Raw genomic sequence first — 21267 nt, forward strand, 5'->3', positions numbered from 1 at the left:
GTGGGGGCCAGAACCCCTGTGATTAGGTCATACTGAACAGATCGATCTTTGATTATAATTATCTAAAATGATATTGGGAGTGGGGTAGGGGTAGAAGCCGGTAGTTTTTTTTTTTATCACAATGTGAACTATACACAAAATATGTGTGCGATGCATGCACAAGTGCTGGTTGTTGATATTTGTTTAATCTTATATTTAAGTTATAATATAAAGTTTTGACATTCCTTTATCAATTAATTTGTCCCCCCCCCCCCTACTTTTTAATCGAATTTGGATCTGATCATATGTAAGGGACTTGATAAACTATTTTGTTTCTTTTTAAAAAACGAATGTTAGCCAATGCTATAACTGAAATGTGGAACATTGTCAATATATTGTGCTTTCATGGTTCTTTCTGATTTCCATGATAAATTACCTACCCAACACTATGAGGGATGTGCTAGTCTTTCCACAACCGACTTGACCAGTTAAATGAAATTACATGTAGCTAGACTTGATTACTATGATCGGTATTCTCTTCCCTTTTCGTGTAGCTAATGGTATTTGGAAGACCTCGTCTCGGGTTTTCTCGTTCTAAAAATAGTTGGCTGCGACAGAAATATTCCAGCATTACAACTTCCGTTCGTTATAGTCAGAAATGAGAAGTAGCGAGGTTAAAACGATGAAATTGAGCGGTGTGAACTAGTTATTGCGCACCAAATAGCGATGCATTTAATCCACGAATCATCAGTAGATTTAGAATGACCGTTCTTTTCAGTTGGTATGTGCATTATTGGTGTTATTTCGATAGGATTTCTCAGCGAGGTGTTGATTTTTTCAACATGTCGCTGGCTGAGTTGCACACCTTGTTCATATATTATGATCGGTGATATGACATTTTTAAAAACGGTTTCTATGCGAGATTTGTGTATTCCATTGAAATAGATAAACTCTGAAGTTACATATTTTATCAAAAATACGTCCGAAATACCCAAGGAATTGAACATTTAAAAATAAAAGAAGGGGGGTACCGGAAGTCCTGTCCACAAGCACCTGTGCTTGTTCATATATTATGATCGGTGATATGACATTTTTAAAAACAGTTTCTATGCGAGATTTGTGTATTCCATTGAAATAGATAACCTCTGAAGTTACATATTTTATCAATAATAGGTCCGAAATACCCAAGGAATTGAACATTTAAAAATAAAAGAAGGGGGGTACCGGAAGTCCTGTCCACAAGCACCTGTGGATTTTATTACGTGTACGTCACAAGTCATAAATGATCATGAATCAAAGAATGTTTGGGCGAAGTAGATAGTTCGACAACAAATGTACTTTACCGTTCTCACTATCTCAACAGTGTAAACCTTGCCGTTAAGTACTGTCGCCCATGTTGCATTTCTTCGATTTTATTTTGAAAGACGTTAAGAATGACGTCACAAACGTTACTGAACTCCGTACCATCGGACTTTGGCGTGGTCATCGCACTTTGGCGTCTGTAACATTAACAAACCATCGCACTTTGGCACAGACCATCGCACTTTGGAGTGACCAGAGTAAATTTGCAGCCCTTCACCGGTCTTGGTGACGTCTCAATATGAGTGAAAAGTTCCGAGATACACTGTCAATCAATCAATGCACGTATGCCCTCTGGGTCCAGAATTGGATATAATTTACTTAGGTAGGGGGGTGTACTAATCTCGGCTGAGATTCGGCTTGGCTGAATATTTGGACGAGCCGAATCTCAACCGAGATTTGGGGTGTACATGTGTAACTGTATGTGTCTGTGGTTGAATGAAGCCACGTAGTACTTACAACACAGGGCTCAACAATTTTATCAATAAAGTGAAGTACTCGTGAAGCTCACTACTAAGATCCATGCCTGTTTCTCACTTTATTGATAAAATTGCCAACCTCTCAGTCTGTGCTTACAGGTCTCATCATGTATCTAGAACATGTAGAAAATAGAATGTTCCACAAGTATACATGTAAATCGTTATAGTTCGACTAGACAGAATATACGTCCCATCGTCAGAGGTGTCGTGTGGAACTGGTTTTCTGTGGTGAGGGCACCGAGACCTCGTTATATAGATTTATTAAAATCGGACAACTGGCACGTCATATTGGCAAATTGAATTTCGCGCCAGATAGAGAAATACATTAACCAATGCCTGTTGTTTAAAATTTTACTGCGGTATATGAGGAAGGAAATTTAGACTTCCTGGATTACGATGAGAACGAGTTTGTAAGTAGGACCAGTGTGAATCAACGAGTAATGTTGGCAGGAAGTCCGTTGGATGCAGAAGATCGTGTTTATTCGGAGCCATTTAGTCATCTCCCACCGATTCAACAAAAAGCAATAAATGACAGCGAATTAAAAGGCGAGAAAAAACCTATACGTCGCAGTCAAAATAGAACTGCATTTAAAGACACGAGAACATCCATTCCCAAAAACCCAGAGGCAGTGCCCGCTAAACACGATCTGTCTGACTCCCCCTCCCCCGAGCATGTGATGGTACCAGAGGGGGAAGGGTCTCTAACAAAGAGTACTAGTTTAGATGGTGATGGGTGCTTCTCCTGGTTACCTGATGAACAGGTACCAGATATTTTATGTTAATATTCAGTTAACAAAGTAGAAAATGTCGTGGATTAGTACAGGAAATATGTAAATGTTATGCAACAAAAATAAATTCTGACAAAATTGAAAACAAATGTGAACTGCCACAATCGGTGAATTAACACTGATCAGTAAATGGTACTTGATTGCAAACATTACCTGTAGGTGAACACCTTTGGAAGAATTTTTACCAATGATAATTATAAGAGCTTTATCCTGTACTCCACCACATCAAATACATTAGGATGTATATATAACAGTAGACCTAGTAATATAACTTGATAGATATGTTTACCGTTAAATGTATAATACTAAGTAACATGGTTTGTCATCACTCTGTCAATGTGTTTTCCTTCGTTGTAGACCTAAAATATGTCAAATTATGTTGACTGTTTAGAAAAATGTGTGTGTAGCTTAGGATGGACTTCTATTGATGTCACAGTTTTCAGCTTATGCTTACAAAAGTACACCAGGTTATTTGTGCTGTGTGAGGAAGTGCTTATAAATATTTATGCGTCAATATTTACTAAAAGTACTTTGAAAAATGAAAATGTACTTTCTGTTAAATTGAGGTTTGAATGCTTCAAACATTTCTGTACAGTTGTTTACTGTGTTACGTACACTGTAATGAGCCTGGTTTTAATGATAAAGTATCACGAGATGTTTATGCGGAAAAAAAAACATGCCATGAACTAAGATGACATTTCAGATATAAGTATAGTAACGTCAGCAGGCGATGTGGGTCGGGAGATTGCAGCAACATGCTTTTGTCAATGATTGCATCATCACAGTATCATCTCCTACAAAACACTTGAAATGAAGTGTTTGTGGCAACTTGTACCAAAACACTTTCATTAGAATGCCATCACAGGCTAGGAGCAATTTTTAGTGATATTTATAGAAAAATATCAGAACAGTCGAACTTAAATTTGGTTGGTTTTTCTAAGATTAGTAACATTTCTCTAAGAATAGGGTAGTGACCTCAGTCCCCGTCAGGTGATACATGGATATAAATATAGCTCCTGGGACACTATTACTGTAGTTTCTGTTTTACAATTCACCTGTTACTGTTAGTTTAAAATTCTTCATATCCTTACTATTGACTAATGAAAGGAAAGAATATTGTGGGATTACGCTTCATGCCAAGATGTACTTGTTCACACAAAGTAAGAACTATATTCAGTTATACCATAGCATCGTGACTGATAAAAATGAGTTCCAAGGATGCTGGGCGATGTTTGGAATTAGTTTTTGATGCCTAAATCTTCATTCTAAAGGGATTCAATGATTTTGACTTTTGATTTATAATTGAACAGCTGTAGAGGAAGTTGGATGTTATTGGTCACAGTGCCAATCTGTCAAAAAGGTTTTACCTAATCTATTAATCGACAGGAAGTACTACACATGATAATTTTTGGTCAGTGAGACAATACAAAACTTAGTTGATTGGCTTTTAATATTGATAGAGGAGATGGCTTGGGAAAAGAGTACGAGTTCATTTCCCATAGACCCCAATACAAACCTGTGAACCCTATATCTTGATCAAGTAAATGGAGTAATCGGTTGTCAAAATCAGTATGTAAAGGACGGCTTAACAATCGGTATGAAACATGTCAGACAACATTCAACCTAATGACAGGTTGTATTTGCAGATAAGATCATTATAACAACCATAGAATTTACAAAATGTTGACTTTCATCAAGACTTTTGAAACTCCTGTAACATCAACTTATCATAACCTGTCTCGATTTGAAAAATGATTGTGCATAGAACATGTTTGTAAAATGTGAATACTTTAAGGAGGAATGCTACACCAGAGAAATATGATATAGATGAAAAGTGGAGGATATGTACAATATTTTGAAGTTGAAAATTTTCAAATTTACTTTATTTTGTCAAAAAATACAGTTTTAATTGAAGATAGTCTGAAAAAATTTAAAAACCCTGGTGGACTCAAACCTGCGACCTACAGTTCACCAATCGCCAATCGGTTTGCTAACCTACTGAGCTGCTCTGCTAGGTATTTAAATTGAAAAGGAAAAGTCAAATATTGCTAATATTGATTATTTTCCTCGTTTTTAAAGGAATTCAGCCATTATGACGATGTAGAGTACATCCTTAATTGCGAAATTTCTTTCATTTCCAAATAATTTGCTCTTGATTTTAACCAGTCATATTACACCTTGACATTTATATCTCTGCTCATTCTTGGAGTAAACAGCCTCTGGGTTAAACATAAGGGGGGAGGGGGGGGGGGGGGGGGTTAGTACTCTCATTCCTGTATCAGGTGCTAGGGAGTTGTGTACAGGGTGTTTTAAAACACATGCAACCATTTATTTTGCTTGTAGAAAACATTTTAAAGGCCTAAGATGGACATCATTTGCATCAATTGAGGAAGTATCATTACAAGTTTCTTTTGATGAAATGAAATTAATTGAAATTAACATTCATTGAATTAATCATAATATCATATATGACGTAGATGAAAAACTGCAAATATTTGATATTCAGCAGTTGGATTTATAACAATACAATTGTTGAAGTTGTTAATTTAATGAAATATCACCCAGTCTCTTCGTCGTTAAAATTTCATATGGAATCAGGAATCTCTATAGAAATCACAGGTAGTGTGTTTGTCATCACTTGCAGTATGCCACTTATCTTAAATAGTTTTCAATATAAAACTTTCATATTGTTTTACAAAGATGGTTTATCATTATAGGAAGACACAAAGGGGGTCATTAGCTCAAAGGTCAATGTAACGATAAACCTTCAATCTCTAACCTTATTATGCTTTTTATATTGTGACATGATAAGTTGAAAAGTTTTCAGCAAACACCTTTCATATTTTATAGAAAGGTAGCTGATGATTAAGACGTATAGATTTCATGGTCCAAATGCCAAGGTCAAAGCATGAAAAGTTTTTAATGTTCAGCTTTCATATTCTAGATGAGAATAATTGTTTATGAAAGGACACCCATACATTATGTCTGTCTGTTTGTCTGTCATTCGCTTTGTTGTGACTTGATATCTTCCAACAAAACAGCTTTCATATTTAACATGAAGGTAGTTGATTATTGGAGGATGACACTTAACAGATTTTTGGGGTATTGAGGTCAAAGTTCAAGGTTACAGTTAGACCTTTCCACTAAGCTGACTACACTTTGAACTTTCATAGTTTATACAAAGGTCTTTAATTCTGCAGTTGAACATTGGATAGAACATATAATCACTCCTCTCTATCATTACAAACATTAATGAATTCTGTGTCATTAACACTATCCTCTCTATCACTACAAACCTTAATGAATTCTGTGTCATTAACACTATCCTCTCTATCATTACAACATCAATGAATTCAGTGTCATTAACACTATCCTCTCTATCGTTACAAACATTAATGAATTCTGTGTCATTGACACTATCCTCTCTATCATTACAAACTTTAATGAATTCTGTGTCATTAACACTATCCTCTCTATCACTACAAACCTTAATGACTTCTGTGTCATTAACACTATCCTCTCTATCACTACAAACCTTAATGAATTCTGTGTCATTAACACTATCCTCTCTATCATTACAACATCAATGAATTCAGTGTCATTAACACTATCCTCTCTATCGTTACAAACATTAATGAATTCTGTGTCATTAACACTATCCTCTCTATCGTTACCAACCTTAATGAATTCTGTGTCATTAACACTATCCTCTCTATCATTACAAACCTTAATGAATTCTGTGTCATTAACACTATCCTCTCTATCGTTACAAACATTAATGAATTCTGTGTCATTAACACTATCCTCTCTATCATTACAAACTTTAATGAATTCTGTGTCATTGACACTATCCTCTCTATCATTACAAACTTTATTGAATTCTGTGTCATTGACACTATCTTCTCTACCATTACAAACATCAATGAATTCTGTGTCATTAACACTATCTTCTCTATCATTACAAACATTAGTGAATTCTGTGTCATTAACACTATCTTCTCTACCATTACAAACATCAATGAATTCTGTGTCATTAACACTATCCTCTCTATCATTACATGTACAAACATTAATGAATTCTGTGTCATTAACACTATCTTCTCTACCATTACAAACATCAATGAATTCTGTGTCATTAACACTATCCTCTCTACCATTACAAACATCAATGAATTCTGTGTCATTAACACTATCTTCTCTACCATTACAAACATCAATGAATTCTGTGTCATTAACTCTATCCCCTCTACCATTACAAACATCAATGAATTCTGTGTCATTAACACTATCCTCTCTATCATTACAAACATCAATGAATTCTGTGTCATTAACACTATCCTCTCTATCATTACAAACATTAATGAATTCTGTGTCATTGACACTATCCTCTCTATCATTACAAACCTTAATGAATTCTGTGTCATTAACACTATCCTCTCTATCATTACAAACCTTAATGAATTCTGTGTCATTAACACTATCTTCTCTACCATTACAAACATCAATGAATTCTGTGTTATTAACACTATCCTCTCTATCATTACTTGTACAAACATTAATGAATTCTGTGTCATTAACACTATCCTCTCTATCATTACATGTACAAACATTAATGAATTCTGTGTCATTAACACTATCCTCTCTATCATTACATGTACAAACATTAATGAATTCTGTGTCATTAACACTAGTACATGTAATATTAGAATTCCTGGTGGGGCTCTTTCTGACTGAGTCAGTTTGTAGTTTAATGTTAAAATATAATCGGACCAATGATGAAAACAACAAAAGGATAAGGAGGCAAGCAAGTGTATATTGTGTAAACAAATTATGCAAATGTTTGTGATGAGTAGTTAGAAAAATGTAGGTGACAAAATTCATACAGGGAAACATTTTTTTTCTTATGGAAAGCTGATAAAAAAGACATTGTAAGCAAATCAGCTAGAGTTTACAATACCAGCCAAAAAAATAGCAAATCATCTAGAGGTTACAATTTACCACTCAAAAAATAGCAAATCAGCTAGAGCTTACAATTTACCACCCAAAAAATAGCAAATCAGGTAGAGGTTACAATTTACCACTCAAAAAATAGCAAATCAGCTAGAGGATACAATTTACCACCCAAAAAAATAGCAAATCAGGTAGAGGTTACAATTTACCACCCAAAAAATAGCAAATCAGGACATAATCTTTATCAGTTGTTGTGAAAATGACATTGAATTGATACATTTCTGTGAAGGTGTTGTGAGCATATTGCCACCTTGTGATGCATTCTTGCTCACAGGATTAGGAAAGAAATTCAAGATTTGGGGACTTTACATTTTATAATTATTTTTCTATAAAGCAATTTTCAAGAACACATGCACAGTGATCCAGTATTAGAATTGTTCAATTTTTTGGACAATCATACAACCAAAACCAAAGATGTAGTAACAAAAAAATACAAATGTTGGATTATCTTCTATAGCTGCTCCAGGTTGGATCCAGAAATTTCTACCAGGGAAAGGGGGGCATATAGTATATAGTTTGGTGTTTGGGGGCTGTCTTGAGGCCAATGCTGGATCCGCCACTGCTACTATATAATATTTTCTGAATGCAGGCAATTTTGATTGATTGGACTCCCAGTTTTTGTTCTGAATACTGGTACATTCACTTTGTTTTTCTCTCTATAAGGTAACAAGTTTTCAAGGAATTACCTCAGCTGACAAAAATTAATTAAACAAAAGTTTTTTCCCAAAATCATGCTGAATTTTTAAATCTCATGATTCTTAAGTGTTTGGTACCATCAAGTGTTTGATGTGTAGGCACTTGACAGTGATCAGCTTAAATGACACAAAGATGCACGAAACATTTAATTATGCAACAAATTGTATATTTGATATGTTGATTTCCTATACCCAACTTTACTATAGAGTGTTTTTGTTTTCAATGTTTCCAATATGGAGAAGAAAGGGAAATAATGATCACTGACCGAATTGAGGTGTTTGTTTATTTTTTATAAGTACATGCATCTCCTTCCTTCTCATACATATATATTAACCCCATCATTTGGAGAGGAATTATGACAGCGAGAAGACCATTTTCTATTGCTTTTCCCATAACGACACAGGTAATTGTTCTCCCTTGTAGAGCTTCTGTTGTGTTGTCCAGTGAATATTTGTTTATGATGTTAGCTTCTGTTGTGTTGTCCAGTGAATATTTGTTTATGATGTTAGCTTCTGTTGTGTTGTCCAGTGAATATTTGTTTATGATGTTAGCTTCTGTTGTGTTGTCCAGTGGAAAATTCTGGTGTTTTTTTTAAATATTTTTATCTACTTGCTTATCAGATATAAGTTTCATGCTGGCATACAAATTCGACTCTAATTATATTCCGTAATTGGAGCACAGTGTGCTTGCTGACATCATTTGTACAAGTGTGTTCTGTAGCAAACAAACACAATGGGCTGACATAACTTCTCATTTTTCCATCTTTCCTTACACAGACTGTTTGAGTTGGATATGAAGAATGCTGCTTTTAAGTTTCAGGTAGTATTGTGTTGTAAACCAACATTACACTGTCAGTATGCTACTGAATGTCCGTCAGACTTGCTTCTAGCCAAAAATGGAGCACTGCTATTTTGGTGAATACCTCGTTTATCTTTGACGGCGCAGACTGGAAGCTCAGTGATTTGGTTATGAATTCTGATGACTATACAATCTTTCTAAATTCAGATCGACTATACCTAAATGTTTTAGTTTGAGGATTGTTTGTTGGATTTTTTCAGGTGAGCCTCGGTGATTATGTGCTGCCACCAGATAAAAGGATGGAACATTTACAGGGAATACCGCGCTGTAGTTCAACGGAGTATACAGAGCCTTACGAAACCAGTAAAATGCTGAAAGGTAGGTTGTATTACTCACATCGTAGGTAGTCTATTACAATGTTAAAAGGTAAGTCTTATTCACATCTAAGGTAACATCATAGGTATAGTCTATATAAATGTAGGTCGTATTACATCTAAGGTAGTCTAGTAAAATGTTAAAAGGTAAATTTTGTACATATACATGTATAACAGTCCAGTGAAATGGCAGTGGTAGAACCTTTTCATATCTGAGGTAGTCCTGTAGAATGCCAAAAAATAAGATAATGGGTGTATAGGTCAATCAATATGTAAGTCCAGGTCTATCAAGCTATCAGTGTAGATCTGTTTGTCTTTGGGTTAACAAACCTATACTTCTGTAAGTCTATGGGTATATACTGGTATTTTTTGTGGTTGGAAATATTTGCTCTTTGATCTGGAAAAGGTACCAAATCATATTATGCGTTTCCAATTTCTGTGGTTTCATTTTAACGATGCACTTGGACAGCATCTTAATTTTGTTGTTTTGAATATTTTGCTATTCTAATTTTCGCAGATTTTTCTTATCCGCAAAATTCCGCAAAAAAATGAACTACCGCAGAAAATACCTGTTATAAGGGATGTCTATGGGTCTACGTGTCAATAAGCCTAAAGGTTTAAAAGTATATGGGCCTACATATATAGAAAATAAATAACAGTTTTCAATGAGCATTATGATGAATTGTAATTGCTCTGCTTGCTTATTCCTATGATTTGTGTTGTGCGTAATGGAAATTTGAGCAGAGGAATTGCAGTTCATATCGTCATGTCCACTAACAGTTCAGGAGAATATAAACTTTGACAGGGAATGTAAGTCCATATACCCTGCCAAGAATCCATCTACCTACTGTTCAGTGACAGCTCTAGTACCTCTGTGATGGTGTCCAGAATATTCCATAAAATCAAAATGACAACCACCCGAGTTTGACCTTGGGCTAATTTTCACTTTATATTTACTTTTTTTCCCAAATTAATTATAATGTTTAAAAATCAATCCATTTTGTAAGAAATTGAATGACTGTTCAGTGTTTTGGCTCAAGTGAGCTTTTCTGATCAAAATTTGTCTGTTGTCTGTCGGTGTCGTCAGCGTAAACTTTTAACATTTTCATCTTCTTCTCCAGAACCACTAGGCCAATTTCAACCAAACTTAGTACAAAGCATCCTTGGGTGATTCAAGTTTGTTCAAGTGAAGGGCCATGCTCCCTTCAAAGGGAAGATAATCACAAAAATGCAAAATTAGGGTGGGGCCATTTAAAAATCTCCTTAAGAACCACTGGGCCAGAAGAGCTTAAATTTACAGGAAAGCTTCCTGACAATAGTGGAGATTCAAGTTTGTTAAAATCATGACCCCTGGGGTAGGGTGGGGCCACAGTAAGGGATCAAATTTCACATACAAATATATATAGGGAAACTATTTAAAGATCTTCTTCTCAAGAACTACCAGGCCATATGAGTAGATATTTAAGTTGAAGCTTCCTAATTTAGAGTAGATTCTAATTTGTTCAGATTATGGCCCCTAAGGGTAGGATGGGGCCACATACAGGGGCCAAATTTTTACATGCTGATTTATCTGAAAATCTTCTTCTCCAGAATCACTGGGTCAATTTCAATCAAACTTGGAACAAATCATACTTAAGTGAAGGGGATTCAAGTTTGTTCAAATGAAGGGTCATGCTCCCTCAAAGGGGATTTAATCACAAAAATGTCAAAATAGGGTGGGGTCATTTAAAAATCTTCTTCTCAAGAACCAATGGACCAGAAGAGCTGAGATTTACATGAAAGCTACCTGACAGGGTGGAGATTCAAGTTTGTAAAAATCATGACCCCTGGGGTGAGGAAGGGGCCACATTAGGGGATCAGAGTCTTAAATGCGAATATATAGGGAACCAAACTTAGCTCAAAGCATCCTTAGATGAAATTTGTTAATATAAAAGGCCATAATTGTCTAGAAGGGCATATGATAATTGGTTAATTTGTAGTCAAGTTTAATGATTAAGTTTCATAATTAATGAAGTTTTAGTTGTTACCTTTGAAAAGTGAACCAAGCTGCTTGTATGATAATAGTTTTGCTCAAGCTTTTTTTTTTTTTTTTTACAAGGAACTACTGCTCAGGTGCGCAATATGGCCCATAGGCCTCTTGTTTATACATAAGAATTAATACCTTATTCAGACAGATTCACCTCATGAAAATGGTCCCAAAACTTCCCAAGCAGATTACCTAATCAAAGTTTTATTTCAACATAAAAATAGCATTTTGATAAGGAAAATATTGGACAGTAACAGGATATTTTTGTCATTTAATCAAGCGTTTTATATGATGTTGAATTTAAGATGTGCATGTCACGTTGCATGAAAATTTAAAGCATGTGACAAGGTTGCAAAACAAAGCTATAGTTGAAATAAGCAGTAGTTATATATATTTATACCATGGTTATATAATGCAAAGATTAAAGGAATGCCGCAGTCATATATTGACATGCTAACAGATGAAAATCATCTAAACTTGATTTGTCTCCATATTTGGTATTGATTTCAATTTGAACGATGGTTAAGGGAAATAATCCTAGGAGGACAAACTCTAAACAATCATATAATATAGGTAAGCATTATTCATTTTACTTAATATTCAAATAAGGGGGGAAAATACACCAAAAAACGTATTTTCCTACAATTTCAACAATGCTAGCTGTGATTAGTAGGTCATGGAGTTTTGTGGACATGCAGCGTTTGACCCTACTTCCTGTCTGTAGACCCGAGACTGACAAATAATCCCGAGACTGACATATAATCCCGAGACTGACAAATTATCATGAGACTGACATATAATCCCAAGACTGACAAATTATCATGAGACTGACATATAAATCCGAGACTGACAAAAAATCCTGAGACAGACAAATAATCCCGAGAATGACATAATTCTGAGAGTAACAAAAAATCCCGAGACTTACAAATAATCCTGAGACTGAGATAATTCCGAGACTGACAAATAATCCCAAGACTGACATATATAATTAGTATTGTTGATGTATATATTGTACTAGCTACATGTATACAGGTCAATATCTCCATCAAAGCCATTGATAAACAATTCGTATTGTTGTTGGATATATTGTACTAGATTATACAGGTCAATATTTCCATCAAAGCCATTGATAAACAATTCGTATTGTTGGTGGATATATTGTACTCGATTAATCTCCTATGAAACGTACTTCACTGGACATGCAGTTTGTGTATCAACCATCATTTTGACAAAGTTTGAATTTCAGTCACAGATTGGATAAACTTTTCATTGACACCGGAAACAAACATGATTGCAAATTGAACAATGTCATTCTAAAAATAGAGCTAAAGAAAGAGTGGTCAATACAAGTGATGTTTTTTTTGCTGACAATTTTATGTACAAATGTTGAATATGAGTTTTTTAGTGAAATTTTTATGACTTGTTGTATTCAGCACAAAAAGATGCAGATAAACCAAGTTTTGTTGGTTTTTTTAAAGAAATATGCTTCCTGTATTAGAAATTTAAAGAAAAGAGAGGATATGTAAGAACTTGGAAAAAACATGGACAATTAAGATAAGCCATAAATAGATTCAAGCGTCAGAGTCCTTAAAACAAGGAGACAGAATTCAGAAATATTCAACCCCCACCCACTCCATAAATTACAGAGAATATACGATTTGTAAATTATGTTTTTATTGGACTTCACTGATAATTATACCCCATGCAACAAAGTTGTGGAGGGTATAATATATTTGATACGTCAGTCAGTCCATCAATCCCTTTCTTGTCGGCGCAACTCCGCTAATTGATAACTAAATATTAGCTAGTCTACACATACTAGGGGTGTAGGTATCTCTAGGTGTGTAAGCCTATACTGTGTGGGTGTATATAGTATCTCTAGGTGTGTAAGCCTATACTGTGTGGGTGTATATAGTATCTATAGGTGTGTAAGCCTATACTGTGTGGGTGTATATAGTATCTATAGGTGTGTAAGCCTATACTGTGTGGGTGTATATAGTATCTATAGGTGTGTAAGCCTATACTGTGTGGGTGTATATAGTATCTATAGGTGTGTAAGCCTATACTGTGTGGGTGTATATAGTATCTATAAGTGTGTAAGCCTATACTGTGTGGGTGTATATAGTATCTATAAGTGTGTAAGCCTATACTGTGTGGGTGTATATAGTATCTCTAGGTGTGTAAGCCTATACTGTGTGGGTGTATATAGTATCTATAGGTGTGTAAGCCTATACTGTGTGGGTGTATATAGTATCTATAGGTGTGTAAGCCTATACTGTGTGGGTGTATATAGTATCTCTAGGTGTGTAAGCCTATACTGTGTGGGTGTATATAGTATCTCTAGGTGTGTAAGCCTATACTGTGTGGGTGTATATAGTATCTATAGGTGTGTAAGCCTATACTGTGTGGGTGTATATAGTATCTATAAGTGTGTAAGCCTATACTGTGTGGGTGTATATAGTATCTATAAGTGTGTAAGCCTATACTGTGTGGGTGTATATAGTATCTCTAGGTGTGTAAGCCTATACTGTGTGGGTGTATATAGTATCTATAGGTGTGTAAGCCTATACTGTGTGGGTGTATATAGTATCTCTAGGTGTGTAAGCCTATACTGTGTGGGTGTATATAGTATCTATAGGTGTGTAAGCCTATACTGTGTGGGTGTATATAGTATCTATAAGTGTGTAAGCCTATACTGTGTGGGTGTATATAGTATCTATAGGTGTGTAAGCCTATACTGTGTGGGTGTATATAGTATCTATAAGTGTGTAAGCCTATACTGTGTGGGTGTATATAGTATCTCTAGGTGTGTAAGCCTATACTGTGTGGGTGTATATAGTATCTCTAGGTGTGTAAGCCTATACTGTGTGGGTGTATATAGTATCTCTAGGTGTGTAAGCCTATACTGTGTGGGTGTATATAGTATCTATAGGTGTGTAAGCCTATACTGTGTGGGTGTATATAGTATCTATAAGTGTGTAAGCCTATACTGTGTGGGTGTATATAGTATCTCTAGGTGTGTAAGCCTATACTGTGTGGGTGTATATAGTATCTATAAGTGTGTAAGCCTATACTGTGTGGGTGTATATAGTATCTATAGGTGTGTAAGCCTATACTGTGTGGGTGTATATAGTATCTATAGGTGTGTAAGCCTATACTGTGTGGGTGTATATAGTATCTATAAGTGTGTAAGCCTATACTGTGTGGGTGTATATAGTATCTATAAGTGTGTAAGCCTATACTGTGTGGGTGTATATAGTATCTCTAGGTGTGTAAGCCTATACTGTGTGGGTGTATATAGTATCTATAGGTGTGTAAGCCTATACTGTGTGGGTGTATATAGTATCTATAAGTGTGTAAGCCTATACTGTGTGGGTGTATATAGTATCTCTAGGTGTGTAAGCCTATACTGTGTGGGTGTATATAGTATCTATAGGTGTGTAAGCCTATACTGTGTGGGTGTATATAGTATCTATAGGTGTGTAAGCCTATACTGTGTGGGTGTATATAGTATCTATAAGTGTGTAAGCCTATACTGTGTGGGTGTATATAGTATCTATAAGTGTGTAAGCCTATACTGTGTGGGTGTATATAGTATCTATAGGTGTGTAAGCCTATACTGTGTGGGTGTATATAGTATCTATAAGTGTGTAAGCCTATACTGTGTGGGTGTATATAGTATCTATAAGTGTGTAAGCCTATACTGTGTGGGTGTATATAGTATCTATAGGTGTGTAAGCCTATACTGTGTGGGTGTATATAGTATCTATAGGTGTGTAAGCCTATACTGTGTGGGTGTATATAGTATCTATAATAACGGTACATCTGTGGGTCTATACAGTCTATACTAAGTATTTCAATGAAGTACTCTTCTTTCATCATTGATTTCAAGTGCAGTAGTTAGGGCTATGTGGACAATGGATATCGTCCTGGATGGCTCAGTCAGGTTAGAGCAGGTCTGACTAGTAATGCAGGGGTCACAGGTTTGATTCCTATGGAAACCAATAGGTGCCAGGGTATAGAATTAATATTCATTTAACTGGGTGTGGCCACTTAATTTATGTGGCAGCCGCCACTTAATTTATGTGGCAGCCGCCACTTAGTTCATCTGGTGGCCATGCACCACTTATTATCTGGCTGCTGCCATATAAATTAACTGGCATCCGCCACTTATTTTATCTGGCAGCCGCCACTTACTTTATACATGGCAGCTGCCAATTTCAAAAAATATTAATTCATACTGCTGAGTGATTATTAGTCCCCTACCGACGAAGTCGAAGGGGACTTTAGGTTTGTGCTCTGTCCGTCGGTCCGTCAATCCAGTTTTCCACACTTTTTTCTCTGTTCTTGCAGATATTTATTTTGTATTTGGTACATTGCTTTGCCATAACAAGTTACTGATGAATTTGGTCTCGGCCCGTTGATTTTTTACTTAGTTATGGCCCTTGGACTTAATTAGAAAAATAGTGTGAATTATCAGTTTTCCAGACTTGTTTTGGTTGTGCTTGTAGATATTCATTTGATATTTGGTACATTGCTTTGCCATAACAAGTTGCAGATCAAGTTCAAATTTCGTCTTGGTCCGTTGATTTTTCATTAAGTTATGGCCCTTGGACTTAGAAAAACACCCAGTAGCATGAATTATCAGTTTTCCGGACTTTTTTAAGTTGTGCTTGCATATATTCATTTGATATTTGGTACTTTGCTTTGGCAAAGCAAGTTACAGATCAAGCTGAAATTTTGTCTCGGTCCGTTGATTTTTCATTAAGTTATACCTAAACCTAATTATAAATTTCTCTTTTTTTTCCTGGTCTAGTCTCTACTCAAATAGTAGTTGATTTCCTATCCTGTTTTCTGTAGATAAGAGTACTACACTCATTAAAACTTCAAGCATAGTAATACAACAATATAGCTAAATTATTCATGATCACCAACATGTCACAGTTTATTGACTTGGTTAAAGACCTAATTAAAACTAATTATAAATTTCTTTTTTTTCCTGGTCTAGTCACTACTCAAATAGTAGTTGATTTCCTATCCTGGTCTCCCAATTTTCCCTTTTACCATAACCTACATAATAAGCTTTGAATAATGTTGTGGTACATTAATTTTTGCAACCGGTAGGGGACTATGTATTGCCATACAATACTCTCAGAGTGGTTGTTTTTGAAAGATTTCAAATAGTACACAGACACGCAGCATCGTTTTTCAAAGTGAAGGGACAGTTGGGGGAGTAATTGTCTTCTACATGCAGTTGACAAGCAGAAAAGGAACCTAAAAATTTCTCTTTTCCCCAAACTTCATACTCCTAAATTGGAGGGAGGGGGGCTCTGTTCATCCTTCAATTCATCAGTTCATTCATTATTACATTTTTACCATTCATTATTACTACCAAAAATGTGGGATGGGGGCTAATCCATCAATTAATCTTATTTTACATGTGAAAATAACTTAGTTTGCAAGTGAAAATAACAGAGAATGAACGTTGTCAAAAAAGTGGAGGGTCAGCCCCCAGGTTCTACGTGCCTGATACGTTGATATGTTAAGTACATATGAAGATCTGCCTGTGCGCGAAACTGTCAAACATTTGATATCATGAACATTTATATAACTTTGAAAATTAACAGCACAATCGACAAACAATGATGATCTCAATTGCATGCCACATACATATTACTAAATATTGGAGAGGAAGATTACAGGAATTGCACCCCTTTCATTTTGAGAGAGAGAGAGAGAGAGAGAGAGGGGGGGGAGTTCAAGAATAACTCACATGTTGCCCACAGGGAATATAATTTTTCATGGGTGAAGAAATCTTCATATTTCCCTCACTATCGTGCAATAAATGTAAAATGGTACCAGCACATTATAAATTGTGGGATTCACACAACAGCCATTATCTTGTTTGCAGCTAGATATCTTTTAGAAAAAGTTTCTGACACTATTGGAGTCATATTGTTTATGTCTGCAGATCTCAGAAATTCCATGTATGAATGGTAGACTGCTTATGAAATAACTGATTATATTAACCCTGGCATGCAATGCAGCCATTTCTTGTGTTTAGAAAGTGTCCATATATAACCATATATAAGTATTTATAATAGAATGTAACTTAAAAACTGTCCATTCAAAATTGGCAAAATAGATTTGGAGTGAATTTCAAAATGATATACTATAATTAGTGTTTCCTTGTATTCTTAATTTTATTTTGTTTTTAATTCATAATAATGCTTGATGTTGTGTCATTGAACACCATCATGGAGTGAAAATTGTGATTTATTTAGGAGTTATAAACTACTAACAACACTTAACTCGTGTGCATACACAAGTAGAGAGAATGCTGATCAAAATATCACAAGGTCTAGTTTACATATGTATGACAGTATTGAAAGTTTCCTGTCATAGTGCTCTCCATCCAAGAGGGGGAAAAAAGGGAGATGGAAAAGATTTTTTTCCTGAAATCCTTTCCTTTCCCATCAAATCTACCCACTGATTCAGGCGATAAGTAAGAACTAAGGACACCGACTAATTGGTCACTGGTCAGTTTAACTAAGGACACCGACTAATTGGTCACTGGTCAGTTTACATTGTTCATCTGGAATCCCCCGCCCCCTTGGCTGGCCTCACATTCCATTACCTAACAGGATGATGACTCTTTCCTGTTATTAAATGGAGTCCGCTGGGGTTTTACTAACCTTAGGACCCCACCATCCATTGTGTAGGGGGAGGCCACACTTTTGTTAAAATCAGGTGGGGTTTTCTCTTCATTTTTTTTAAAGATGAACACTTTAAGATCAATTTGATTTTGATTTTTTTCTAATAGTGTTTTCTAAATTCTAGTGGTTGTGATTGCTTTATATAAATATCTGCTGATTATAATTAAATCTCATATCTGAATGAAAGGAAAATTGTACCATAAACAGTAATTTTTACAACTTTTATCTATTTTGAATATGACTCACAGAGAGAAATTAACCAAGCAATTCATGTGTATGATGTTGTCAAGAACTAGGTACTAATTAGTTAATATATAGATTTATGATAACTGTAAATTGTCTATAGCAGTAAATGTCACAAAGAGAGATTGTGTGTTAACATTATATAAATAATCCACTGGAACCTAATATTAAAGTGTTGACATACCATGCCTTTAACTGATTACATCATGATCAGGTAATTTATCAGCATTTAGACTTACCTGTTTCTGATTGGTTTTGGTCTTTGACTCATGTCAGTCATGCATGGAGATGACTGTAGGCATGTTTATTTGCAAACATCATGTATTCAAAATCACTGGTCTGGAACCAGACAGCACTAAATAGGAAATATACTTGAAGGGTACTAGCAATTCTGAAACTTGAGGAAAGTCTAATTCTTTATATTTCCTTGTGCGTTACACATTTCCACCTTTTCTCTGTTTGGTTGTATATCTGGAGCTCAACAAGTACAGTAGTCTGGTAAGATTTATTTTCCAGTGTGGAAATTATTTGTCTTAAAGAGTTCACTTGATGTCAGGATAAAGCTGTTGGATTTGATGGTTTTTATTTCATCCCAGCCACTTCCTGTACGGATGTACAGTTCTTGTTCAGTACATAATAGACCAGATTGACCTTTTAAATTTTCTGGTTGACTATAACAATTTGATTAAAACTATTAGCTATAGATAATGAAATTTAATACAGTGTCTCGCTGGGACAGGTTCCCAATTTGTTTGATAACAAGGTCTACATTTTTATCAGGTTATTCAAGTTAAGCTGAAGTATTTAAAACTCTTCCTCTTGTATCTAAAAGGTCTGGCATTTAAAAAATCTCTTTTCATAGCCCAAGGTTATCAATACATTATACATATTCTGCACTGTGTGTTTATAGACATATTTTGAAATGTAAATCATAAGATAAAAATGTCACGCTTCTCCCGGTGTGGGTGATCTAAGCACAAGTGGGCTAGGATTAACAGATGGTATGTCGTAAGTGTCCAGACTTGGTCATGACTACCCTTTAAAGTCTGTCTTTATTTTGTAGCAATCAGAAGAGAAGGAGGGGGAAATAGTCGAAAGTCGTCTCCCTTAGAGGATAAATCTGGTGTGTACTCTCTGGCCAAATCGGTCAGTGCGATCAGAACAGGGGTCAACATACCAGTCTACAGGACACTGTCCGATCCCTCGAGAGGGACCACAGAAGAGGACCCATCGGAGGATTACGACCATCTTAGTACCTGGAAAATCAGAAATCCCGAGTCACCCAAGTCCCCTAGATCCCCCAATAAACCCCCCACAGGGCAGTATGAGGATCCGTGGGACTCTAAAGGAAAACAAGAGCAATTCAATCAAATTTGTGAAAAAGCAGAAATAGTGTCGCGTAAGAGTCAACCAACCTCTCCCAGCAGTCCAGACAAGACTCGGAACAGAATGGATGTGTATGAGGAGGCATGGGACTCGGACTTTCAACAGAAACAGTTAGAGGCTCGTTTATTAGAAGCCCGGAGGGCAAGTGAGTTGAAACCAAAGGGAAGATATGAATATGAGGAGCCCGTTGCTTCAAACTCAGTCCGAAAACTCCCATCAATTGGACCCAAAAACTCTCATAATGATGGACAGGTGTATATGTCAAATTATGAACAGCCATGGGACTCAAAACAGAAAGAACAAGAGCTGGAGGAAAAACTTAGTCGTGTTGGGTTGTCGGGGGGACAGAGGTCCCCTGGGAGTCCCCCACCCCCCGACTTTGCACCCCCTCCACCCCCCCAGACATATGAAGAAGCCTGGGATATAAGACCACAGTCCAAAATCATCTCACAGGTGTCCTGTAAGTATCTTCTCACAGGTGTCTCATAAGTATCATATACTACATGTTTTTGTGTTTATAATCACAGTTGTTTTTATTAAATTAACAATACATTTAGTATTAAGATGGTAATGAGACGGATATCTTGAGAGTTTGTTATTTCAATAAGGAAGAGGTGGGATAAGGAGAAATGTCTCTGATAAGGAGAGCAATCTGACTTAATTACAGACCTGTATTATAAATATATATGTGATATAGATCTGTACTTTTGTACTTCAGTCAGATTGATAAGGAGAGATATTTTAGATACGAAGAATTTCTGTGATTTTCACCTTTTTTTGTGATGGATAAGCCATGCAGCACGTTAGTGCAGAATAATTCAATGAAATTATTTTTGGTAACTTACAAATCAAAATGAGTCCAACTTATTATATCCCCCGAACGAAGTTCTGGGGGGTATATAGAAATCACTCTGTCTGTCTTTCTGTCTGTTCGTCCGTCCGTCTGTCTGTCTGTGCAGATTCATGTCCGGGCCATAACTTCTTTGTTCTTTGACTTAGGCATACCATATTTGGCACACAGGTAGATCACCATGAGATGATGTGTCGAGTACCTTCATGACCTCTCTATGACCTTGACCCTTGCCCTCAAGGTCAAAATTAAAGATTTTTTTACAATGGATTCGTGTCTGGCCCATAACTTCTTTGTTCTTTGACATAGGCATACCATATTTGACACATGATTGTATCACCATGAGACGATGTGTCATGTGTCTTCATGACCTCCATATGACCTTGACATCAAGGTCAAAATTAAACGTTTTTACAATGGATTCGTGTCAGGGCCATGACTTCTATGTTCTTTGACATAGGCATATCATATTTGACACATGATTGTATCACCATGAGACGATGTGTCAAGTACCTTCATGACCTCTATATGACCTTGAACTTTGACATCAAGGTCAAAATTGA

At 35.8% G+C, this 21267-nt stretch overlaps 1 protein-coding gene across 6 annotated transcripts in view; it reads left to right on the plus strand.

Annotated features, from left to right (window-relative positions):
- LOC125651792 (SH2 domain-containing adapter protein D-like) overlaps window positions 1-21267 on the plus strand; it is a 37157-nt gene that overhangs the window by 8707 nt on the left and 7183 nt on the right. Inside the window, exons 1-3 of one of the 6 annotated variants that reach the window (XM_048880561.2) lie at window positions 1437-2578; window positions 9370-9487; window positions 19532-20314. In XM_048880561.2, coding sequence (XP_048736518.2) covers window positions 2258-2578; window positions 9370-9487; window positions 19532-20314 — 1222 coding nt within the window. In that variant the 5' untranslated portion in view covers window positions 1437-2257. Of the gene's footprint in view, window positions 1-1436; window positions 9226-9369; window positions 9488-19531; window positions 20315-21267 lie in introns of those variants that run through there. The other 5 variants (XM_056166466.1, XM_048880563.2, XM_048880564.2 and 2 more) reach the window with 5 other exon arrangements.

The sequence above is a fragment of the Ostrea edulis genome, chromosome 5 (genome assembly GCF_947568905.1).
Source record: "Ostrea edulis chromosome 5, xbOstEdul1.1, whole genome shotgun sequence".
Lineage (NCBI taxonomy): Eukaryota > Metazoa > Mollusca > Bivalvia > Ostreida > Ostreidae > Ostrea > Ostrea edulis.